This window comes from Equus quagga, chromosome 2, assembly GCF_021613505.1.
Source record: "Equus quagga isolate Etosha38 chromosome 2, UCLA_HA_Equagga_1.0, whole genome shotgun sequence".
NCBI lineage: Eukaryota > Metazoa > Chordata > Mammalia > Perissodactyla > Equidae > Equus > Equus quagga.
Window position 1 is genome coordinate 122,723,417 of NC_060268.1, and position 25,859 is coordinate 122,749,275.

The window sequence follows — 25,859 nt, forward strand, 5'->3', positions numbered from 1 at the left end:
TTCTCATCAGCAGCTTCTGCGTTGAGTCTGCTGTGATATATTGTTTTGGTCACAGTATATTAAGAAAACCCAGGAACACTCAGATATGTAGTTGGAGAAGGGAGGGATATTTTCATAGCCTTTCAGATAATTGTGAATATTCTTTGATACCACACCAAAACTGGACAAGTGATAGCTTCTTTTTTTGTTTGTTTAAGGTATGTTTTTTGGTGAGGAAGATTGGCCCTGAGCTAACATCTGTTGCCAATCTTCCTCTTTTTTTTTTTTTTTCTCCCCAAAGTGCCAGTACATAGTTGCATATCCTAGTTGTAAGTCCTTCTAGTTCTTCTATGTGGGATGCCACCACAGCATGGCCTGATGAGCAGTATGTACGTTTATGCCCAGACTCCCAGCATCCAAACTCGGGAACCCCAGGCCGCCGTAGGAGAGTGCACAAACTTAATCGCTATGCCACTGGGCTGGCCCCAAGTGATGGCTTCTTAAAGGCTGGTTGTGATGTGGAATCTATAGCCATATCAATAAAATTTATACTCTGTCACATAAAAATTCATTGGTCTGTCTTGCACTTTGAATGGATTTTTTACCCATGCATGATTTTTTACTATCCCGCATTGGTCATTTAGAAAATATTGGTTTACTGAGTTATGTAGATCCTCCAAATGCTGACCATTTCCATTGTACGTATCAAAAAAACACATTTGTAAATATCACCACCAATCTTAACAGAAAATCTTAAAAGTATTGGGAAACTGTCCACCTCATGGTGATAGATACAAGTTTTCCAAAATTCTAATTTTTGCTTGAAAGTTTGCATTTTATCACTGGCAACAAATACGGTCAGTGGTTTTCTTTGATGTAACAAGCTACCTTTTTTCACTTTTGAGAAAAACTCTGACAAATACCCAAGTTTGAATTACCATGGTTTTTCTATCAGTCATTCTTTCAAGCAAAAATGATGTTTCATGAAACAGTGGCTAATTCAGCTTACAGCTCAATCTCCGATGTGCTTTTCCTTGAGAGAACAACTGTACTTTGGGACGCAGCCAAAGTGCTTTCTGTGTACATCCCTTTTTAGCACACAGAATATTAAGAAGTGTAACCAAGGGCTGAAATTTGATAAAATTAATTTTTACTGCTACATCAAGGATATTCTTAAGGGATGTTGGTTTTCTTCCCCCTGAGAGTGAATGGTGGTGAAGAAAGCAATGACTACCAGTACAGTTTGCTGCCTCTTCTCCCTGTTCCATTTCAGATAAGATCCTGGTTCACTGCGTCATGGGCCGCAGCCGGTCGGCGACCCTGGTCCTGGCCTATCTGATGATCCATAGGAACATGACCCTGGTGGACGCCATTCAACAAGTGGCGAAGAACCGCTGTGTCCTACCCAACCGGGGCTTTCTGAAGCAGCTCCGGGAACTGGACAAACAGCTGGTGCAGCAGAGGCGACAGGCCCAGAGCAGCGACGACAGTGAGAAGGCCAGTGAGAAGGAGCTGTAGGGTCCCACAGGGAGACAGCAGAGACACTGGGAATGCAGAGGGAAGGCTGAAATAGCTCTGGCCTGTGACTTCGTTTGTCATGGAGAAGGGACAGTGAAACTAAAGCTTGACTTCTTCCAAACAAGCTCAAACTTCCCAGGTGTGTGCTGATGAACAGGGAAGATTGAAAGCTGCCCCTTGGGGAAGGCCAGTACTTGGCTTCCCAGCAAAATGGGTCAGACAGGCTTCCCAGCCAGAACTGGTTGTAAATGAGCACATGGTTCTGCACAAAGGCACCTGTATTTTTTTTTTTTTTTTTTTTCTGTATAAGATGGAAGCAGAAAAGGATTTAAAAATGTGTAAGCATTGTGTTGTAATTAAATGTTTGGCTTTGTCTGAAAGTCAGATTCTTAAAAAATAATTTTAAAATATACATTTATTTTCTAACCACAGAAAAGTGCTTGGGAGAGCTGTGTTACAGGAGAGTTTGCACAGCTTCTCAGTGAATCCCTTTTCTGGGACATCTTCATTTCCTTACCTTCTCCTGCATCCTCTTTCGATGGAATCCCCGGGCTTGGGCCAACCTATAGGTGCTGCTCTCTGGAAACTGTGGAGAGTGACTCATTTGGTAGAAGTGGGGAATGGGGGTCCTGAGTCCTTATACAGAGGCCTCTGCTTTGGGCTCCTCCATTTCCTCAGGGAGCCAGGGCTCTTTAGAATTTTAGCAGAGCTGACACTACTCAGAAAAATTCACTAAATTGTGGTAAATTTGGACAAGAATTTGACTACAATTTTGAGAAAAAGAGGGAGGAGACACTCTTTAGGGGACTGGAACTTGGGGAAGCTCCTTTCATTGTGATTCTAGTCAAAGCAACACGGGCTAGTTTTCAGTCACACCAGAAAGTATTCGCAAATGTGTTTGCTCTAGAATGGGAGAATGAGGCAGCCAGGTGAGCTCAGGTGTGGAGTTCTCCTACCCATGAGCTAAGCCAGTCGCCATGACTGTGTGATCTCATTCTTGAGGAGAAAACAGCAGCAGGCACCAAGAGGCAGAGATGGCTTCTAGAACCAGGAACAGTAAGCCATACAGAACCGAAAAAGAGATGCTGATGGAGATGCCAGCAGGGAAGGACCAGAAACCAAAACCACCTGAAGAAAGCAAAAAGAGTGTGATAAAGGCCTGTTGGAAAAATAAGAAAAAGGGCCCATTCCTCTACTTTGGTTGTGGTTTTCACAGAATGAAAGGGGAAGTTCTTGATGGAGGGAGGATAATGTCCAGAGGCTCAGCAGCTGTAAAGCCACCCAAGAGGCATCTTGTAACCTTTGCCAGGCTTCCCTGTTTTTGTGCCGGAGGAAGAACTTGTGGCCTTGGCCCCTATGGCTGGGCCTGGCTTTCTGGGACTGTACAGGGTCTGCTCCGGGACAGTCACGTTGGCCCAAGAGAAATCGGGCCCTCATAATGACACAGATTTGGGTGTGAGGGGAGCCAGACACAGGCTCTTCGGAAAGGGACTCTCGGGTCATAGTGGCCCCTAGCTAGACCTTCCCATCACAGGATCCCGATAACCCCCTTGACACTCATTCATCTTCTAGGTCTCATCTATTCCTTGTCCAAAGAGAAATCAATATTTCCATTTTAAGGAAATATTACATTTTCTATATCATAATGAAATATTTACATTTAGGTGAATCCATATGTGGGCAGGATGGAACATCTAGAGGTCCACTGCTGACGTTCTCTTGGGTGTCCCTCCGCCTTCCTACATGCTCTCACCTCTCGGTGGGGTTATGAGTCCTGCTGAGGACACTAGAAGCAGAAAACTTTAAAGTTGGAGGTCTGGTCTCTTCAAGATGACTCCTGGGAACCACAGGTAGGAGAAAGGAGGAACAGAAGTTTTTGCAAAAGTGTTTCAAGTCTTCAGAAGTAAAATATTAATTTGGTCAACAAATATTGATTGAGAATCTATTACATGCCAAAAACTGGTTTAGGAAGCCAAATGTCAAAAACAAAAATGCATGCTGTGATAAAGTGCAATGAGGGAAACAGGTACTGGGGTGGAGAACAATTGGGGGCAGGATGGGGAAAAAATCCACTTTACACGGGATGGTTGAAGAACACCTCTCTAAGGAGATGAGCTGAGCTGAGACGTGAAGGAACTCGTCTTCCAAATGGGGCGGGAACATTCTAGGCCGAGGAACAGCACAGGAGAAGGCCCTGACGTGGCAAGAGGTATGTTTTTGAGGAAACACAGTGAGGTGTTGTGTTTGAGGAACTGCCCATCAGTGAAGCTGCAGCTCGTGGGGGAGGAGGAAGTGCAAGGAGACAGGGTAGAGAGACTAGATTTTATTTCAAGTGCAAAGAAAGACCACTGAAGGGTTTTAAGCAGGGGAATGGTAGGATCTATGCTTTATGATCACTCTCGAAAGAAAAAGTCACTCTTGCTGAAGAATGGAGAATGGATTGTAGGGAGGCAAGAAGGGCAGCTAGAAGGCTGTCGGAGCTATTGACAGGGAAGAGGAAGACAGCCTGCACGAAGCACCAGGGGACTAGTATTCAGGATTATTTTAGAATTATCCTGGAGAATTGACAGAACCTGCTGAGAGGGGAGGGAGAAATGAAAGGTATCAATTCAGTTTCTTGGTGGTGCCTTAATCCTGAGATGCAGTTGACCATGGCAGAAATGGGGGGAGGGGGCTGCAGATCACCAGTTACGTCATGGCTGTTAGACGTACAAAAGGTGTCCCATGTCATTTGACCTTGAATCCAGTGAGAGGTCAGAGGAATGTTCACAGCCGGAGGTAATAATTCTGGGTGTTATCCATCTAGAGGTGGAATCTGAAGCCATCATACTGGATGAGATAATGAGAGAAAATAGAGAGGAAGCACCCAGGCCTGAGTGCTTGGGTGTCAGGGGGAGATCCAGGAAAGCGGACAGAGAAGGGAGAAGGAAGACCAGGACTGTGGAATTATGGAAGCCTGGATACAAAGAAATCGAAGGGACTGTTTCATCATGTGACAGTACTTGTACTCTTAGTAAGACTGACTGTAGACCACCGATTGCTTGTGACCACGAAGTACCCTGTATTTATATAGCACCTAACAGTTCTTAGAGCATCACATATTCATAAGCTAATCAGAGATGACAAGCCTTTTCACAGAGTCGTGTTCTAGGAAAAAGAGCTGTGATTTGGAAAAAATTGGGTTTGTTGCACCTCAAATTTTAGCTGAGTTTGGGCAATAAATTAGCTTCTTTGAGCCTCAACGCCTCATCTTAAATTGGATACAACTGCCCCATTTCCTGCACAGGGTTGGTGTGTGGAACATGTGGGAGGACTGTTTATGAAAGCTTTGCAGCAATATTGCAAGTCATTATTTTAAAAATAGAATGTGGGTGAGGAAGGTCGATGCCTTCACACCTGGGAAGGCCCCACTTGAGCTATTAAAAAGTAAAGGTTGGCAACTGACAACCACTTGTTAAGACTTTTATAAATGAAAGAACATGGTACTGGGTTTAAAAGATGTGGCCGGTTAATGAACCTCAACCTTATGGCGACCACATTTCAGTTCTGATGAATCCAGCTCCTGTTTTCCAGGACCCTCAGTGTCCCATTTAGGTCTGAATTGATTTCTCTAGTGACAGCAGGTGAGGAGACCGTGCGGGCTGTTCTGAGGCCACCTCAGCTCAGCAAATTTCTCTCATATGCTAAGCCTTTCTGTTCTGTCAATGAATGCTGTGCTGGTACCTGGCTACGCTGCAGTCCTTAGGGAGCCTGTGAAACACAAGGAGTTGCCAGTACTGTTCTGAGATTCTGGTCTAGCAGGTCTGGGGTAGTGCCTTATCCACAAACTCCCTGGAGGACTGCGGGGCAGTCAGGGTGTGGGGGTGGAGTCCCGGTATCACACTGACCGTAGGGTGTGGTTATCAAGCTACTGCCAAAACGGAACACAGAGGGGCATCTCAGTCCCCAAAGAATCTTAACACAAGAGGAAAGAGACCAAATATTTGAACGTTTCAAGGTGAGGCCAGTGGGAGGTTCTGCGTATCTTCCAATCAGCTTGTTAGCAGGACCCCACCTCACCTCCCAGGCTCGGGCAGCCTCTTCCCTGATGTGTGGACCCCCTGGGCTGCTAAGCTCCTTGGCTGCTCCTGGACCGATGCAGCGGTGCTTCAAACAAGCAGCAAACCATTGCCTCTCACTCTGAAGGGAGGTTAGAAGCTTCCTTTCCTACCAGCACAGCAACGTAAAGGTTCTCTTCTCCCCTTTTTGAGGACAGGCCTTGGAGAAGCGTCTTCTTCGAAGCCCTCCCTCAGCCACTATAGATTTTCCCCCACTGACTGTGCAGTTGTGGAAGGAAGGGACTAAAAGATAACATCTTGACACTAAAGAAGTTACTCTTCCTAACTGTGAGAGAAAAAAATACTAAGGGTGAGGGCACAAGGCGAACCATCACTGTGGGCCCTCTGTTGGGGCCTGTGACTCCGGGGTCTATGCTCCATTCTTCCTCTTCAGAGTTCTATTCTGTCTCCTCAAAAGCTTGTGTCTATGATCAGTACAACATCTGATTTTTTGTGTTGAACCACTGGTGGAAAAGCAATGCTCTTCCTCCAAGAGTTTGAAAGTAGTGACCAGCTGCTCTGGCGAATTGTGAGCACCCACGTTTAGAAACTGATAGCTTAACGGGCCAGTTTCACATGGGTGCCAAGTCAAACATTCATTTCTAGGCTTGTCACTGGAATAATCAAATGTTTTAACAGTCAGAACTTTCTCTGAATTCCATGTTTGTGAACACTGACATTTTTCTTTTTGGTCTAAACTTTAGATTCTAAAGAACACATCCAATCACTCATTCACAACAGAGCAAAACTTGCACACCTTTTTTAAGAAAATGATTTTTCAAACATACAACCCCAAATTGGGTGCTTTTTTGTATTAATGTTTATAAAAATGAAATTTGCTACTGCTGCACTAGGCCCGGAGGGGAGTTTCTACAGACTGAACAAATGAGGCAAATGGATATCTGTGCAGGATCCCTTTGCAAATGAAGATCAAAGTCAAAAAGAAAAAAACAAATTCACTTTATTTTAAAGACAATGATTGGCATACAGAAGGTATGCACTAGCATAAAATAAACTTTCATGAAAAGCATTAAAATCCATTATAAATTAATTTATTAAATAGGTATTTGGTATATGTGATGGTTTTATAAGATATTACTCTTATTTATTGCCAACCCTCTCCCCCAAAGTCAAAACAAATCAGAAAACCTCATAACTCCAATTTACACTAAATAATTTATTTTCCCAAAATGTGTATGTGTTCTGAGATGTGACACATGATACAGTTCAATTGGTCATTCTCTATCAATCATAATATGACAGGACACAAGAGGCTAAAAATGGCTCATCATAATTTATTTTATGTTAAAATGTACAGCTTTTTTTTGTTTTGTTTTGTTTTTTTTTGAAGTGACTGACTAAAAAGAGAACAGATAAATACAAGAGTGTCGCTGGCTCCTATTTTATACAAGGATTTCGCCTCTCCTCCTTGGCCCTTACAGTCACCCTGTACAGGTACAAAGGCTACAAAAAGGAAGCAATATAAACAGACACAAATAACTTTTTTGCTTTTTTACATGCGATTTGTAAGCTTAGTTTGAGCTATTCACAAGCTACTTCTCTATTTTTCCTTAAAAAATAACTCCAATATTTTATAAAGATAGAAAAATCTACAGATGGAATGAAAATGTAAAGTTAGAGGCATTTCCATAAAATAGCAACTTTACACCAAATTCACTATTTTTTTTAAATCCTGCCAAGTATTTGGACATATATGAAATGTTTCAAAACCTGACAGATAAACACTGAGATATGCTTCATTCAATAAACAGAAGTCTGCATTTATAAAACAGAAAGCTGCCTTTTTTCCCCAAAGAAATCTGTCACCAAAATGGAAAAGGGTCTCAACTTTACACCAAACATTTAGCAATAAAACCCTTTTGACTAACCAAACGGGAATAGCTTTTATAGCTCTTTACAGTTTTATAATTAACAAAAATATAGTTTTTTTTAAACCCTCAAATTAGGGCACCCTAATCAAGGCAAAAAACTTAAGAAATGGCTTACCGTTAGCACAACACTTGTACAGTACTACAAAATGCACTGTCACTAACAAAGACATTAGCGGCATGCTGAAGTGTCACCTTAAACAAAATATACAATAACTGAAATGCTAAAGGCATTTACATGGAGTGGACAGGGAAGAAAAAAAGCTCTAGGTTCAGTATTAAAACAGATAATTTGGGGGGTGGGGCTTGATATCCACATTGTTTAACGGAAGCAGGCACGACAAGTGGCTGCCTCCAAATTGTAGTCCAGAGAGGCCTTCCTTTGCAGAGAATTTCATATAAAAGTAACAGAAACAAAAGTACCAAAAAAGAAAAAGGAAAAAAAGAAAAACAACTTGTATAAGGCTTTCTGCTGCATACAGCTTTTTTTTTTTTTTTTAAATAAATGGTGCCAACAAATGTTTTTGCATTCACACCAATTGCTGGTTTTGAAATCGTACTCTTCGAAGGTATTTGTGCAGATCAATCCAAGAGTGATGCCCAGGGGTTTTGTGACTGCCCAGGTTGCCTACCTTCTCATGTAGGACCCATTGAGAGATTGTTTGGACATGCCTGTGTTCATGTAGCCGTGATGCCCAGGGGCCGTGTACATCATGTTACCATGGGGCGGGGTCTGCATTGGCTGCTGGGCATATGGCTGGGTTCCCATCATGCCCATCTGCATCTGCATAGGGTATTGGGGCGTTTGATTCATGTAGCCATGATTGCTGTGGTAGCCACTGTTCATCATTGGCTGGGACATGCTGTACCCATTCATGGCATTGAGAGTGTTCATGTTCATGTTGACAGAGTTGACATTGTAGGCTGGGGCGGGCATCAGGTTCACACTCATGTTCATGCCTCTTTGCATTGTTAAAGTCCGTGCAGGACCCTGCATGGCTACGGTCTGGGAGCGCCCATAGATTTGCGACTGATGGGTGGCAGCGGCTGGTGACAGAGATGCCGATTTGGTTCTCATGGAGACGTGGCCCTTGCTGGCAATCTGGGTTTGCAGTCTTTGGCTGTGGGAGATACCAATATTTGATGCAGCCATGTTTCGTTGCAAAAGAGGCGGTGGCAGATTCATTGGAGGAGGAGTCAGGTTGGGGGGTGGGGTCATGGTAGCTTGTGCTTGGGGTCCCCCAGGGACAGAGTGTGGAGACTGGGAAAGCTGAACAAGCCCTGTGTTACTTAATGGTGTGGACAAAGAGGCACTGTTTGCATAGGAAGTTACAGCAGCGGAATGGCTGTAAGGCAATGAATGATCAATAAGTGTATTAGTTAACTGCTGTAGTTTGGCAAGGCTGAAGGTGGCTGATGGCTGTGGGTAATGCCCAGCCCCAAAGTCACTTTGACCCATCCGTTCATATAAGCCAATATTGGCATTGCCAGTCTCAGGGATCTCAGCCAGCTGCATCGGCGGGGTGAAGTTAGCAGCCATGCTACACGGAGCCAGCTGCTGGCTGCTGCTCGGAGGCCGCTCCACCACACAGCCTTGAGGAGACTTGACGTTGCAGGTGGGGGGAGAACTGATGCTGGTTTGTTGCAGCATGCTGCAGCTCCCACTGATGTTGGACATCTGCTGGGTGACAGCGCAGCTGCTCTGTGTCAGATTGCTAGAGGTGAGGTTGCTATAAGAGCAGCTGTTCTGTGAAGAGCCATTTCCACAAATGCTGCCACCCATAGTGGAATCATAGCTGCTAGGGTTTTCGTAGTTCTCAGTTGTGCTCTCAATACTTCCCAGGTCACTAAATCCACTGTCTACGACTTGCTGTGAATGATCTGAAACTGACGGGACATCCATCATTGGACTGGTTTCCATGTTCTGCAAAGATGGCACTGAGATGGCACTTTGATCTGGGCTAATTTGGGCATAGCTATTTTCTAGGGCAGGAACACTTGGGCTGTTGACAGAACGTACTGACTGGCCAGGATGGGAATGGACAGATGAAACCGGGCTACTGTGGTCTGACTGTTGGCAATCATCCAGCGTGGCAGCGATTTGTGGACTTTGGTCTGCATGGGTGTAGTTCTGTAGGCTTCTACAGGCCTCTTGAGTCTCAGCACAATCCTGAAAGGTATCGTCCTGTTCACTGTTCTCCTGGGTCAAAGACTGAACTGCCTGGACTGTCTCAGAGTCGATTTCCATGGTTGCTGTATTTCCCTCTTTGAACTCAGAATCCACTTCTTCCCTGTTCTTTTGGTCCTGCTTCTGTGCCTGTTCTTCTGGGGGTTCCTCATCAGATTCAGGTGCCGTTTCAGTGTCTCCAGCAAGCTCCTTAGGTTCACTGTTACAAGAAGCTGCAAGATCAACGCCACAGTCCATTAAGACCTCTGGGTTTGAATGACTAGGCTGGACACTAAGGTCTAAAAAAGCCTCCTGGTTTTCCAGTACTTCTTTGAAGGCTTCTCTTGGGTGTTCTTTCTTCTCTGCTTCTGCAGACTCCATATGACTATCATCTTCATCATCTGCATCATGACCCTCGTTGTGAGATGGTTCTTCATCCTCTTCCTCCTCCTCTTCATGATCATCCAAACGGACAGAGTCTTCTTTGTCCATGCAGACTTCTGGTTCCTCTTTTTCCTGACTTTTAGCACCACCAGGATCTTTTTCTACGTTTCCTTCTTCTTCCTCCTCCTCTTCCTCTTCTTCTTCTTCCTCCTCCTCCTCCTCTTCCTCTTCAGGTTTGATTAGATCGTCTTCTGGCTTTTCACCTGGTGATTTATTTGGACTTATAGGTGCACATGTTTCTTCCCTTCTGTTTTCATCCCGAGGCAGCAGGGGTTCCACAGCTTCCTCAACCTCCTCCTCAATCCTGGTGGAAGTAGGGCTGGTTTTGTCCTCTGGAGTCTCCTTCTGTTCTTCCACTGTTACCTGGTCATCAGGTTCCATGGGTGTTTCTGGCGGGGTGTACAAGTTTAGTTTAAATCCAGTCTTCCTCTCTTTGTTTGGTCTCCACTTAGATAGACCATGCTTTGTTCCTTTTGGCCATACTTGTTTGCACTTTAGAGGTTCAGGATTGTCTCTACTGCCTTCTTTCAAGTTATTAGCATCATCATCCATATTGTCTTAGTGAGGAGACAGACAGAGAGGGGAGGAAGAAAACAAAGTCTTAGAAAGCATAACCATGAACAACTTGAATTCATTCTTCTAAATTAATTAGCAAACACTGCTTTCAATTTAGCATTTTAAGAGTTGATGGTAAAGACAGAATTAAAAGTAATATAGAATAATATTGTGGTATAAACTGAGTAAATAACCTAGGCCTAGGAAAATAATATATGCTACACACGCACACGCTTAAAAGAAAGTTGTACTTTTTATAGGAAGCACATGGATAAAGGCAACTATAATAAGTTTATTTGAGTTTAACAAATAAGACATTCTCTGATGCAAAAGCCTGGAATTCCACAATGGAAAAAAATCCATTTGAACTTTTATACATTAGAAAATACAGGGAAACAGGGTTAATGCTAGCTCATATCCAAATCATCACAGCACTGAGGAAATGAATAGAAATCTAACTTGCATATTTATCCTGAGAAAGTGAACTTCTGTTTGTGGACATTTACTGTATTTAAATGATCTCAGATGACATTATTTACTTTGACTTGAATGTTCTCTCTGGCATAAAAATAACCTGTGTTCCTCCGAAACAAACGAATTAAATAACTAAATATCCAAAATACAAATGTATCTGCAATCTACTACAGGATCATCATTTTTACATGACACAAACTATAATGTATTTACCATGAAATTATTGAACATTTAAAATACAGCTACTCTTTTTATCACTAATTCTGTCCACATTGTATTTTGGATCAATTTGCTGCTCAAATGTATGGTTTGAATATTAAAGTAAATAAGAAGTAAACCATAATTGTCAAGTTCATTTTAATTCAGCTCATCTTATATCTACTGTACCTGTCTGCACATATGAATATAAATATATAAATATATTTATATAAATACAAGCAAACAAATATATGCATAAATATAAATATAAAATATCCAAGTCTTCTTAGGATCTTTAGAAAATTAAAGATCATACTGATCTCTTGATGGGGTCAATTTAAAGAAAAAGCTTTACAAAGAGAAATATCCTTATTAGAAACACTATTTTGGAGAACAAAAACAAGATCTAATAATCAGTGTGGAACAGAGATCTCTTTTGCCAGAATTCCAATGCAATCAGTCAAAGCAGGGTACGCTCTTAGCTCATTTATGTAATAAAGGGTTAGAGATGAACTTACCTGCAAGTATTACACTCAAACTGGCTAGCTGAAAAGAACAGATACGTGATGTGGACTGATTCCTTCAGAAGCACAAAGTACAGTACTCAGTTAACAAACATCTCAAGATGTTCGAATGGTTTCATTTCTCTTCACATAGGCAGGGAATAGCCATGCAAATGCCCCTGGATTTCACATGCTACTGGACCTATCAGCTTCTGTAGCAACACCTCTCTAAACAGAAGATGAGTTTCCTGATAATTATTTTTTATGAAAGAAGAAGATCCTGAAAGGAATCAAATGTAATACGGCCATTTATAATCTTTAAAGGCAAATGGCACAAAGTGGAGAACGAAGGCAGTGATGATTCATTTATAGGCTCCCGAGAAGACAGCTAAGAAGTGGAAATAAGGCTCAATTTTCACAAAAAAATGATCTCTTGCTGCAGTTTGTTGTTGTTGTTTGTATGTTTCTTTGTTTAAAGAACTAAAGAACAAGGCTTGGTTTCTCTAAACCCAGGGTAAGATGTCATTCCCTCAGCAAAATATTGTATGCAGCAATAGTATTCTTATTAATTCAGAAATACAGGTAGATGCTTGCTCAAGTTCTTAAAATTGTGGCTTTTTAAAAGCAAGAGTGATAACCTGTGGTTCCCAGGGAAATGAGATAGCCTGTACCCTAGATGGGAATAAAGTAAAGTTTTGAATTTCAGCAGTAGAGTAGGAAGCCCGTCCCACATTTCCTTATGATTCAGCTGGGAGCATGACTTCCCAGACCAACAGGCAAGGGATGGTTGCTTTTAAACAGGGCATCAAAGACGATGCACTGGTGTTTAGTATTTTTTTAGAGGATGGGGTGAGGTGTCCCTGCCAATAGCAACTGTAAAAGAATAATTTACAAGAAAGGACAGTTTTCTGATTTCTATATTATCCTATACTATCAAAGCTAATAGTGATGGTGTGGGGGTGTGGGTAAGTTTAGAGGATTCTCTATAATAATATAGCCTAAGACACCACTGATTATAAGATGCACCATCAATTTACTAATATTTGTTTTTCAGGAAAAAAAAGAAACAGTTGCATTCAATGTTGACACTGATAATAATATATACCTTGATTTCAAAAATATTAAATGTGAAAAAAAGTACATTTTAAAATCAAGGAAATGCAGTGTGTTCCTTATTGAGAGACTTCAAAATTTTCGAGGATAAGCCACTTTCTGGAAAGTAAGATAAACCCACCTAGAGGAATGTTCTGGCCTTAGAAATTGTTTAATATAAAATCCAATTCCAGGAAGAAGGTATAGAACGTTTTATGAATGAGAAAGGATATATGAGCACTTATTCGTGGTGGGTTGGCACAACCTCAGAGATGCCTTTGGATATAACTCCAGGTGCCTGCCTCTTGGCAGTAATATACAGATATTCACAAAGGTAGGATTTTTATAATTCTTCCACTTACTTCTACAAGGGTCAGAATTCTTAAAGCAACGATTGTCTTTTCCTTCCTCTTCCCCTGTTTGTCTTTTCTTCCCAGGCTGATGTTGGAATGCTTTTCTCAGGGGGGGCTTCTCGCCATCTTCCTCCACTTCAATCTCACAGGTAGGTTCCAGCTGTGGCATTGGCCTCTCTTCATCTGAGTTGTCAAAGGGCTCATTCAGTACTTCTGTCGTTTCAGAAATGGTCTCAGTTGTTACACTGCTGTTGATCCTCCTGCGTTTACGACCTCTTTTCTTCTTTAGTACAAAAGGCCTCTGAAATTAATTCCAAACATAATACATAAGAGCTCATGAGAAATTAAATGGTTGAAGTCGATATGCAGCAAACATGTACTGAACGCGTGCCTGAGAATCTGACATGTAAAGACTTCTGTAATGCCTTTGTACTTAACCTTCCATTTGATGTTTAACATCTCACTTGGGCTTCAACTACACAGGCAAGTGTTTTCCAAATAAAACAGTTGTTTACTCAAGCAGATGCTTTGAGAGGGAACATCCTAGCAGCTTAACTGTACATTTTAAAAGCTAAGGTTTGCTTTTCTAACACACATTTTCCATTGGCACTTGCTGGCATCAATATCATGTACACCATAGCTATTAAGTTATCAAGGACACCAATGTTTCTATAAGTGATACAATAATTAACCAGCCACTGGGTCACTCATTTAATACTTGATAACTGTTCAAGAAGCATGTACCACATGCAAAGCACTATAGGAAATACGATGATACACAAGACGAGCCTACTTGTCCCCCATTTCACAGGACCTCAGGAACAATGAAAAGGGAAGAGAAAAAGGTACTGGAAGAAAGGATTACTTTACTGTTTAAAATGTTAACAGAGTCCAGTATTGGTGGCTGCAGGGATGCCAGTAGCTGATAATTTTACAAAATATTTTAATAGAGAAAGCATCTAAAAAATTAAAAGACATGTGAAATGTTTTACCTATATAAGATGTAAAAATTTTTTTTCTGGGGCCAGCCCCGTGGCCGAGTGGTTAAGTTTGCACACTCTGCTTCGGCGCACCAGGGTTTTGCCCGTTCAGATCCCTGGTGTGGACATGGCACCGCTCGTCAGGCCATGCTGAGGTGGCATCCCACATGCCACAACTAGAAGGACCCACAACTAAAATATATAACTATGTCCTGGGGGCATTTAGGGAGAAAAAGCAGGAAAAAAAAAAAAAAAAAGATTGGCAAGAGTTGTTAGCTCAGGTGCCAATCTTAAAAAAAAATTTTTTTTCTTTTAATTGCACTTAAGGTTGGCACCAATGACTCTCCATAATTGCAATTATAAAGTATTTTTTCCCAACCAAAAAGTATCTAATGATACAAAATTCAGATGCAGGAATAATAGGTAGATTTGCTGCTAAAATGTAATGTCAATAATAGGGCCAAAAAATTATGGAAAATACATTGTAAAGAAGGTTCAACATAATTGGTTAAAACTCAAACTCTAAGTAAACTGTATCCAAGAATTATTGTGTCTCATTTTCTCATTTTTTTTTTTTAAGATTGGCACCTGAGCTAACAACTCTTGCCAATCTTTTTCAATTTTCTTTCTTCTTCCCAAAGCCCCCCATTACATAGTTGTTGCTTCTAGTTGTGAGTGCCTCTGGTCATGGCATGTGGGACGCCGCCTCAGCGTGGCCTGATGAGCGGTGCCATGTCCACGCCCAGGATCTGAACTGGTGAAACCCTGGGCTTAACCACTCAGCCATGGGCTGGCCCTGTCTCATGTTTTTAACTCTTTGACTGTTCAATGAAGTACACATATTAGCCTGCTAATCATATTCTGTAATTTAATGTTTATGGTTATCAATCCCCCCAGTTGGCCTGTCCTCCCTAGTGCACTAGAATTTTCTCAAACATGAGTATAGACAATATAAAGAACTGGTTTTCTTTAGATTGAGTCCATTTATATGATGGCAGTATATATCATGCCTTGGATGATTCTGGTTTCTGATGTTTTTAAAACAAATTTCTTTTGTTATATATAATTCATGAATGTACTTTCCTTGTAAGAAATCAAAACATTATTCATAAACCCAAAGTCCACTTTATGGGATGGTTCATTCTACCAGCTCCCCACAGCTGCCCTTCCACTAGAAGACTGCCAGGCTTAGAAGAATGCGTACCATCTGAAAGGTGGAACGGCAGATTCTTTGACAGACACCACACAGGATAGCTTTGGGGCTGAGCCTTAACTTGTGTTTCTCTAGTAGTCTTGTCAATACTAACAATATCTGGCCCCTCTCTGTCACAGACAGATACTGAAGAGAAAGATATTAGATCTGGGTTGAGCACTTATCTAAAGACAAAATCAATTTTTTACCTTCTGCACAGGGTGTATCTACTAAGCCATGAAGACACTTCAGTAATGTGTACGTGGCCACAAATGCAAAATAACAGCTTCAAAATGAAGGACCTAAAATACCTTCTAACAATTCTATGCAAAGAACAAGAAAAAGAAATAGCATCAGGAGCACCGGGCGTAGAGTGTGAGCACTCATCTGGTTCTTGCTTCATATCTAACGAGTTGTGAGACCTTGGACAAGTCTCCTAGCCTCTCTAGGCCTTGGTGTTTTCATTAAAATTCGGTGAAGGGTGGTTTAAGTGTTCTCCAGGGCCCTTTTCTGTTCCCATAGCCTGATTTACTCTAGTCCCACAAACCAGCAGGTGGCAGTAACTCCTAGACTAGAAAGCTGGCCTATTCCAGGTTTCCTGTCACAGCACTAACAAACCTCAAAAAGTAAACACAATCATGACTGTAAGATAAACAATAACGATATATGATCAGTAGGACTGGATACAAATAAACTACATCTAAAGAATAGAGAGTGAAACAAATACTAATAGATCTAAGAATGTTTGCAAAGACAAATAAGATTTGACTGAAACTGACTCAGACTGAAAGTCTAAACAGACACATACCTTTCTCTTTATGGCAACTGATTGTGGTTTAGTTAATCTTGGAGGAGAGCTTTGAATATTTTCTTCTTCCTCTTCTTCCTCCTCCTCCTCTTCTTCCTCTTCCTCCTCCTCCTCCTCCTCCTCCTCCTCCTCCTCCTCTTCCTCTTCACTGCTCTCTTTAGACAGCTCCATCAGCTGCCCTCGCTCCCCTGCCACTGGCCGGCTCTCCGGGGAATGCAAATATTTATTTTTCGATTGTACTTTTGCAGGTGATTGCCTACTGTTGGCTCTAGATGACAAGATTTCTTGCTCCTCCTTTTCCCAGCAGCTAGCTTGTTCCATTAGCCGCTCAGCCTAAGGAGGGAGGGTAAAAATGGCCAGTGAGAGGACAGTTATGCGGGCAGAGTCTCTAAGGATCAAAGGCAAAGGATCTCTAAGTCATTTCTGATCAGGGCAGTTAGCCAGCCAAGCAACATTCCACCTGCGTCATCTCAGGACTCTTTTGCATCAGTTAGGATAACAAATCAAAGAAGATTGGGTTTCAAGGGATATTTAGCAGTATTAATGATGCAGCAAATTGATTTGAGTCCTTTATCACTACATTACACGCTCACTGGCACAGAGCACTTAAGCAAGTTCATAAACACAAAGAATCGATTGACATTGCAGCCTTGGAGCTCGGCACCAAATTTGATCTGATTACATGCTGTCAGTAGTGAAAACGCTGCTTTATGATCAATGATAAATGTTTCATTTTTCATACTCAATTCAATAAAATTATCATGTCTTATCATGCAACCTCAGTTAGGATAAATTAGTGCCATATCATTTCACAAGCTCGCTCTCTATAACCAAGCTTTTGACAATGATGTTAATGACTTTCTCAGCTTAAGAATGCTACAAGATTGAAGTTACACAACTTAAGCTGATGAAGCCAATCATTACCTCTTTTTCAGCTTCTCGCTCTTCTTCAGAAACTGCAGCATTAGAAATTAAAATTGGGGTCCACCTCAGACTCTCTGGATCAAGTTCATTGGTCCGGGAGCAAGTTTTCAGCTTTTCCATGTGGCCCAATATCAACTTTTCTCTTCTAATGATGACAAATCTGTAATGTGATGAGGCAGAACAAAGTGCAATCAAAAGGTGGAATTTCATTTCACCTTCACATACTGACATATGCTAGCACTAACATTACCTGGGTTGGAAAAAATCAGAAAGCTCATCAATGAAAAGGCATATAGCAAATTGAAATTTGATTAACAAAGAAGTGTCATTTCCTGTTTTCTTTTCAGGAGAAAGGTTTTGATAATACTGTTGGGGAATCTCTTATCTTTAAGTGGAAAAATCTGCCTAACTCCAGGGGCCTTTTCTGATAAAGATGCTTGAGAGGCAGCCAGGGTTGCCCAGGGTACTCACCTGCCATCCCTCTTGTCAATCATGTGGAGGTGCTGCAGAGTGGTGGCAATGTCGTGTGGGCACATGCCTGTAGCTCTGCTGATCGCCTTGATGCTGATGTGCCTCTCGTGGTGGTGGTAGAGGTATTCTAAGATGACGCTCTTCCAATAGGCCAGGTAGGACAGACGGCCCAGGTCAGAGAGTGGCTTTTCAGGAGACCCTGCTTGGCCTTCTCTTCTAGAAAGCAAATAGCCTAGGCGGAAAAAGCAAAAGTCGACCTCACCGTCATGTTTTCAGACTGGAACAGGGGACTCTTGAAATAATGTAAGTAGCAACAAGATAAAAACATCACATCGGAGAAGTGCATTCATTTTATGTATGTAGTCTCTTCCCAGTGACGGTGATTTGACATCGATGAAGTGTATGCTTCTGAATGTTTTATAGTGGCATTATAAGTCAATTCTTGTCACTAGTGACAGCAGCATCCCAAACATACACTGTTGCATATTTAACAAAACTAAGGTTGAAGACATAACTTCTGATAAGTCTCAGCATCCAAGTCCCCCACCAGCTTTAGATTCTTTCAAAAACTACATGTCAGGCATTTACTCAGAAATCCTGTCCAGGGACCACCGCAAACATTAACAAGTAAGTTGTTTTCCGCAGGAAGGACCTAATGACCCTTTGACAGCTGGGTCTTAATAAAAGAGAAGGGCCTCTGTTGACTCAGATTCCATATTGCTTATTACATTTAACCAGCGAGCTAATCCGAAGCTTTATTTTAGGACTAAAAAAAGAATGTCTTTTAAGTCAACTGCTGCAACTCATATCAGCTCCACTAGCTCTATTTTCATGGAAATTAATGTATAATCCAATCCTAGAATATGTTGCTCGTACAAATTAAAACAAAACAAAACAACCTCTTTAAAACAAACTGTTTCGTGTATACCCAGAAAATCCCGGCGCATGGTAAGCTTTTGAACATGCATTCTGCAGCATTACTGTGAAAGTTCTTTGGCAGAGGAACTTCAAAATGAGAAAAACTTTAAATCCACTTGAAGGTAATGAATGAAAGCTGGCGGCTGTCTCAGTAGTTAAGAGCCACTTATGGAGTAGAGAAGAAATGCTATAAACTAATGATGTCTACCTTGCTCTAATTATCTATTTTAACACCTCACCTTCATGAACTTCCTAAATTTAAACAAACATCAACCACATACAGTAGGTGGCAGCAATTACAAAATCATGCTGCTCTGTAAACCATCCAAATCTTCAGCATTTTTCTTCTTTATCTACATTTCCAAAATGGCTGCATTCTCAAGAATTTTCTCAATTTTGGATTTTTTGTTAGAAGGAGAAATCAATGCCTCCGATGCATTTTCCTGCCTCTCAAAATCACTGTAAATAATGCAGAAATATAGAATAAGGAATCCAAGCTGACCCTAGCGGGGTACAACTACAGCATTTTGACGGTTTTAATCTGAATGCCATTATAAAAAATAGGCATATATTTAACTTTAGGTTTTGCTGAAGTCTTTGACTTATCTGTCTCTTTAATTCATGTTTAAGTGCAAAGGATTTGACTGAATGCAAATGAGCACCACAAAATCTTACAGTGAAACCACTGTCGACACGTCATCCGGCTGCACACAGAGGCTTTCAAGAGCAGCGTGTCAGGAATGCTAACAGTGATGGCCACTGTGCCGAATCCAGCCCACACCATGCCCTGTAAATATGGAGAAGAGCTCTCTGTTGCCAGAGTACAAAGGGTGCCCAAACCTCAGACCACAGATAATTGGCACATCCGTCACCTGCCTCCTAAGAGCTTGGCACACGCTGAGAAATTTACTCAGTCGGCTGGAGGTCTCAGCTCTGTACTCTTGCGCAGGGAGAGAACCATAGTGTCGTGGATATGAAACTATCCCCCTTTTGTCCATGAGATCCCACAATTAAAAGTCCCCTGCAGTGACTGTGAAATTCCCCAGCCCCTCACTGGTTCTTAGCTGAACTCCACAGCTGGGGACAGAAAGCACCTGCTCAGCCTAGCAGAAAGATTTCTGTACAACCAAAGTGGTCAGAAGGTGGTATGTGCCCTCCCTACCTTATGTCCCCCACTATGATGAGCAACCTTACCCAGGAAGCAAATGTATTTCTTTGTTCTGTCTTCTCTTCCCACAATCTCTACTCTGGGCTAAGAGGAAGCAGCCAGAATCCTCCCAAAACATATTTGACACAGCTGTTCATGTTTTCACACCCTGAGGCAGTACAGATACACCTTATCAGGGCCTGAGCCTAAACAAGATAGGCCACTGCAACTATCAGGCAACTTGGGGTCTGTGGAGAGCATTCAGGCATAAAACTTTCGGCACCTGCTACCCCCTCCATGTTAAGTGGCTGTCTCCTGGGACACTCACTGGGACACAGTCTGCAGTCTGTGCTGACACTGCCACGGAAGAGTCCCGGGGCCCATGGGGACCAGAGGAGGGGGCGGCATGGCAACGAGCCCTGTCGAGCATGCGTACACTGAGCCCACTGGACTTTCACAGCAAACACCTCCATACTGAGCTAGCAAAGGCTACAAAGCAGGAAAGCTACAAACACCTGACAGGAAGTGATCCTTTCCTGGGTGATGGGGAGAAAAAACTGCAAACAAAACTCCAACAGGAAACCTCAAGCAGGTTTTCAGGGATGATGGGCACCAACACTGCAGATCACATAGTGCCACTGCTGGGAGGCAGCGCTGCGTTGCCTGCAGTTTGTTTTTCCTTCTCTCTGACTCATGAGACCCTCAAGAAGCTCACAGCAATGGAAGGAATTTACACTTATGCCAAGAGCCATTTGTAAGTCCACAGAGCCTCCTCCTGCAGGAGAAATTTTTGGTTTAAATGGAATCCATTTGAACAATCAAAATGACCAAGAATAAATTTCTGATTCCTTATTTGTCAAGTGAAATCACCTGTAATATATTAAAACATATAGCTTAGAAGAAAAAGTTTTGTCACGTCTAATCCATTTGTGCACTAAGTGGATGTAATATATAATTCAAATTTTCTACCTGCAGCAGGCACTTTCCCTCAAAAAAGCTACAGCTTCACTACTCTGACCTTCATAATATGGCATTTTTTAAATAATGAATTTCTTAGAGGAAGATAGGCACAGCTGCTAGCTCAGGGCTAATCTTCCTCAAAAACAAAATTAAAATTAAATAATGAATTTCTTGCCATCTTTTGTTTCCTCCTACTTTTTCTAGGTTCCTCAAATCATAATTACTATAGCCCACTGACAGAATAATTTTTGGTAAGAACATTTACTTATTAAGTGATTATAGAGATGTGGTGGTTTAAGTTACAGCTCTTAAATTTAACTTACCAAAAGACTCCAAATAATTGATCTAAGATGCAGGGAAATAAAAAGCACTTATCTTGGAAGCCGGTGTATTATCCTGAAGCATCTGAAACAAGTACAACACACCCCTGGTGAATAGATTCCCATGGTGCTCTAACACCTCTCCTTCACTCGGGATACTTTCCATCAGAAACCTGAACTATCCCTGGGGAAACCTGGCTGTTCAGACTGAAAACAAAGTGATGTTTGGAGGACAAATCTCAGTAGCTGCAGTACAATTAATTGCTGGTGAAATTATTCCCTTTAAATGGTCTGTTAGCCAGGGGTGCTGGTGAATAGCACTTACTCTGTGATCAGCAGGCCTGCAATTGGAAGCTGGCTAGCCCATAAACTCCTCACCTACGTCCACTATCTCGATACCAGCGAAAGCTGGCCGCTTCTTTTGCTTCACTGGAGCTACTTACCCAGGGAAGGTGAGGTCTGAGTTTCAGTACACGCCTTACACACTTAATTCAAAAGACTATCAAGGTGTTTGCTTAAAGGGAAAATAAGAACAATGCGATATCTGCAAAAAGTAAGCATTTCTAAGCTGTACTGCATGGGACCAAAATTTATATCACCTCTGTTAAGACTGACCTACTTGTAGTAAGAGAATCAGTTTTCATGTTAACTAGTCCTGATCCTTTGAGTTTGAAATGGTTAACTCCCTCCTAGGGGGAGGAAAAAAAAGTGATAGAAGAGTTGCCTTTGTGGAGACAGATCCATTAGGATAAGGAAGAAACTATCTAGACAAGGTCAAGATTTGTTTTTGCAGACCTAAATTCCCAAATTAATTGAACTCCCAGCACATTAATTGCAAGGTTAACCCTCGTTTAACATGAAACATTCCTTCCTTTTAAACTAGCAATATTTCCAGATTGCAGACTGGACGAGAAGTGGCATAATGTTCTCAGGCAAGGATAAAGATTTACCCCACAAAAGCAGCTGCCCTCAACCCTTGCACACCTTCATCTTCTACCATTTGGAACCAAACCACATGAACTTTCTCAAACACAAAAGCATAAACTTTGGCAAGCTACTCCCAACTCCCATCTGCCTGGATTACGTGAGTTTGGGGTCACTAGCTGCTTTTAGGGGAAGATGATCTTCAAGGATTACACACCTTTCATCAGATACCTGTTTAACTCAGCAAACCCTGCTGAAAGGTTCCTATCAGTAGACAGCAGCGGGTTTGCGAGTCTGGGAACTGACACCAGGCCAGGGATTCATGGTGGCTCTTGAGCAGAGGAAATCCAACGGCTCTAATCACATATCTCGTGCTTGGGGACAGAAATTCACTGGTCCACACTCATCTGTTACTAGTTTCTAGGATTAAGCAGCTCTGTGACCAAGTGGCTGAATGGCATATTATCAGTTTAAATAGTGATAAATGAACTTGACAGGCTATTTATGTCTCCTTGCTGAAATTTTGTGGTGATTTTGCAATTGGTAAAAAAGAAAGCTGAACCTTAGCTTTCCCATTGTTTAAGAGAACAGGAGTGTTTTTTTAAATGACCTGTGACCTGCCTGAATTCCTATTGCTTTCCATTTACTAAAAGATATAGATGCCTCCCTAGCAAAAATGGAAATTTTGAATTGTTCAGGTATTTTCTATTTTAAGAGATTGGCTTTGAAAATGTGGAAATTTAAGACGTCTCTCCCATAGTTCTACGGGCTTGAAGTAATTATATAACAACTTGAATAAATATTACTTGACTTCTTAACAGACTTCTCAGTCCACTCTCTATAGACCTGTGGTTTTCAGAGGGTGGACGGTGGCTCCCCCAGACCAGTAACATCAGCAGCACCTGGGAACTTGTTAGAACTGCAAATTCTCAGACCTTCCCATCAGAAACTCAGGGGGCGGGACCCAGCACCTGTGCTTTAACAAGTCCTCCAGATGATTCTGACGCACACAAGTTTGAGGACCACTGATATGAATTCTGCTACAGAGTTGCTGGTTTTGATGAGCATGTGAAAACCATTTTGTGCAGCAGGAGAACCACTGACTAGAGAGTGTGACTGAAGAATCTCAGATAGGTGAGGAGGCCTCCCCTACCTTCTTGGTGATAGAGAACTGGGGACAGGAATCTCCAAAGCCCCACCAGACTGAAATTTAGCTAGACGCCACTGAGGTGCTGAGTGGCTTTGTCCATAGGTTCTACGCCTGTGCTTCTCAACCTTCACTGTGCAAGCAATCACCTTTTGTTACAAAGTGGATTCTGATTTGGCACATCTGGGGTAGAGGGGGTGAGCCTCTGCATTTCTAACAAGTGCCTATACCATGGACCATGACTGAATAGCAAAGGGTTTAATACATTACATCAGCGCTTCTACAACTTTTTGGTCTCAGGACCTCTTTACGTTCAAAAAAAATATTTCAAAGCTTCTATTTATAAGGGCTATATCTATTGACTTTATTGAGAAATTTGACAAATATTTATTAATTCATTAAAAACCCAATACACCTTGTTAACATAATTTTTTATGAAAAGAATTACATTTCCTAAAATACAAAAAAGTAGTGAGAAGAGTGGCATTGTTTTACACTTTCACAAACCTCTTCAACGTGTGGCTAAAGAGAAAGCAGCTAGATTCTCATATCTGCTTTGACATTCAGTCTGTTGTGATATCACAGGTCATAAAATTTCTTGAAAACTCCACTGTACACTCATGAGAGTATGACAGTGAAAACGACAAACAGTACGTTAGTATTACTTTGAAAACAGTTATGACCTTGCAGACTCCATGAAAGGGACTTAAGGATCCCCAGGGGTCCCCGGACCATACTTTGAGCCCATCTGCATTAACTAAAACATGAGAAGAATTTTTAAAAATTGGAAAACAAGGCCAAAGGTATTTTAAAACAATACAGCATTTATTGATTACAGTATGACAGATCAGAAGGGGTACTATGGGTTGGTTAAGAGCAAGGTTCTGGAACCAGACTGCCTGGAATGGAACCTGGGGCTCTACCATGCACCAGCTGTGTGATCTCGGGCAAGTTATTTAACCTGTGTTTCAGATCCCTCATCCATAAAACGTGGAGAATAATCATACCTATCTCCCAGGGTTGTTGTAACAATTAAATGAATTAATACAAAGCATGTGGAACAGTGCTTGGTATAATACAGAAACCCCATGTAAGTGTTAGCTATTATTATTATTTAACATACTGAATTAATGAAATCTCAAGGTGATCATTTGGGTGACTAGATCTCCTTAATGTAGGGGAAAGAAATGGAATTTGGAGAGAAGGAAGGAGACAGACTGCTCTATAGAGTCAGACTGAGAAAAGCTACCTTTCTTTTCCTACTTCTGTCTGAGGCACCTGAAAACCACTCCATTGCCTCAGACAGAAGTCCCCCCATCCCCCAGCTAACCACTCAAATATAAATTTAATTAATGGAAGAAGCAATGAAAAAAACCCCCATATTCTGCCTAAGGAATGATCTCAGGAAACTGATGACTGGAAGTTTCCAGTAAGCACAGTTCTGTGCCCTCTCAAATTCCCTTTGGCCCTTAAGTTCTTAACTTCAAGGACTACCCTCAGGAAACAGCAAGCCCATCAAACCACAATAACAATGACTGCGTGAGGGCTTCAGCAGAACCCAGAGACAGTCCCAGGACAAATGAAACAAAGACCTAAATGTTCTAGAAGACCAAAGTGTGTCCCTAAGAAAATGGCCTGAGCCAGTAAAAACCCAGAGAATGGAGACAGCAGGTCTTTGGGGAAGGAAGGCTGGATGCCCTGGGTCACATAACAGTCTGTTTCTCTAAGCCCCTTTTTAAGATCTTCCCTCTCAAAGATCCCACCAGCTTCACAGCAGACTGCTCTGGTATGAAGCTCCTCCTCCATTATTCAGAAGGGCCACCGGTCTTTCTTACTGAACACTCCCTGTCCCCCAAGTCCACTTGGGAGAGGAATGATGATTCTTTAACTCCCTCCAGTGGAAGGTGTGTGGTAGGGGCCTGACTCCTCTGGGGGTGTGGGGGTGTGTGTGTGTGTGTGTGTGTGTGCGCGCGCACAAACCTACAGACTATGCTGGAATTTATCAGATGAGTTCTGTGATTCCGTGCATGAGTGTGGACTCCCTTGAAGGTGGTGGTCAGTCACGCAGAGAAAAGGTAGGTGCTTACATGAACTCATGTAATGAACTCACAAATAGGGCATCAGGCAGCAGGAAAGGGAACTCTCCTCCCTCTGCAGCACCCTTGTGTGGAGGAGGGTGAACATCTGTGAATGAGCTCCTGAGTAGGGGAGGAACCAGGGCCAGAGACAGACCCCTTGTTAGACAGCCACAGATGGCGAAAGATGAGTCAGTGGTATTTTTATAACTGATAACCTAATTCAGTGAGAATGTCTCTCCCTATTTTTCCTTTTTCTATCCTCTAGTCTAGCCCAACCGCTCTCAACTCTGGCTGCACATTAGAATCACTTAGGGGCTTTTAAAAACTCCAGATGTCTGTACCTCACTCAATCTCAACTTCTGCCTGTCTCAGGCCAGGCTGGTCTCAGATGTATTGGGGGTTATATTAAGCAAAAGGTGTGGGACTATATCTTGGCCAGATTTTAAATGATGGTACACCACCAATCACTCTTCTCCCTTTCTGCCACCCCAAAGGGCTGTGGAGGGAGCAGTGGTGCCTAATAAGAGATCCAAGTAGAAGGTGAATCTTGGGGGAAATGGAGACATCTAAGAGGCTAGGGAGGAGACCGTCACTTGGTAAAGAGAGCTCTGTGACAGACTTCACACAGGTTTCATTTATTTAAACATTTAACTGATGAATATTCATGTATGACATGTCACCACCAAACGAGCAAGGTCCTGGTCTGGCGTATTAGAAGAAT

General features: G+C 42.1%; 2 protein-coding genes across 6 annotated transcripts in view; one reads left to right on the forward strand and one right to left on the reverse strand.

Annotated features, from left to right (window-relative positions):
* DUSP29 (dual specificity phosphatase 29) overlaps positions 1–1,872 on the forward strand; it is a 33,299-nt gene extending 31,427 nt beyond the window's left edge. Inside the window, exon 4 of the mRNA XM_046654571.1 lies at positions 1,253–1,872. Within this exon, the coding sequence (XP_046510527.1) occupies positions 1,253–1,497 (245 nt within the window). The 3' untranslated portion in view covers positions 1,498–1,872. The remainder of the gene's footprint in view (positions 1–1,252) is intronic.
* Positions 1,873–6,537: 4,665 nt separating this feature from the next.
* KAT6B (lysine acetyltransferase 6B) overlaps positions 6,538–25,859 on the reverse strand; it is a 185,944-nt gene continuing 166,622 nt past the window's right edge. For all 5 annotated transcript variants that reach the window (XM_046653484.1, XM_046653483.1, XM_046653487.1 and 2 more), the window contains exons 14-18: positions 17,645–17,876; positions 17,174–17,333; positions 16,250–16,582; positions 13,279–13,570; positions 6,538–10,651 (exon numbers count right to left, since the gene is read on the reverse strand). In XM_046653484.1, coding sequence (XP_046509440.1) covers positions 8,112–10,651; positions 13,279–13,570; positions 16,250–16,582; positions 17,174–17,333; positions 17,645–17,876 — 3,557 coding nt within the window. In that variant the 3' untranslated portion in view covers positions 6,538–8,111. The remainder of the gene's footprint in view (positions 10,652–13,278; positions 13,571–16,249; positions 16,583–17,173; positions 17,334–17,644; positions 17,877–25,859) is intronic.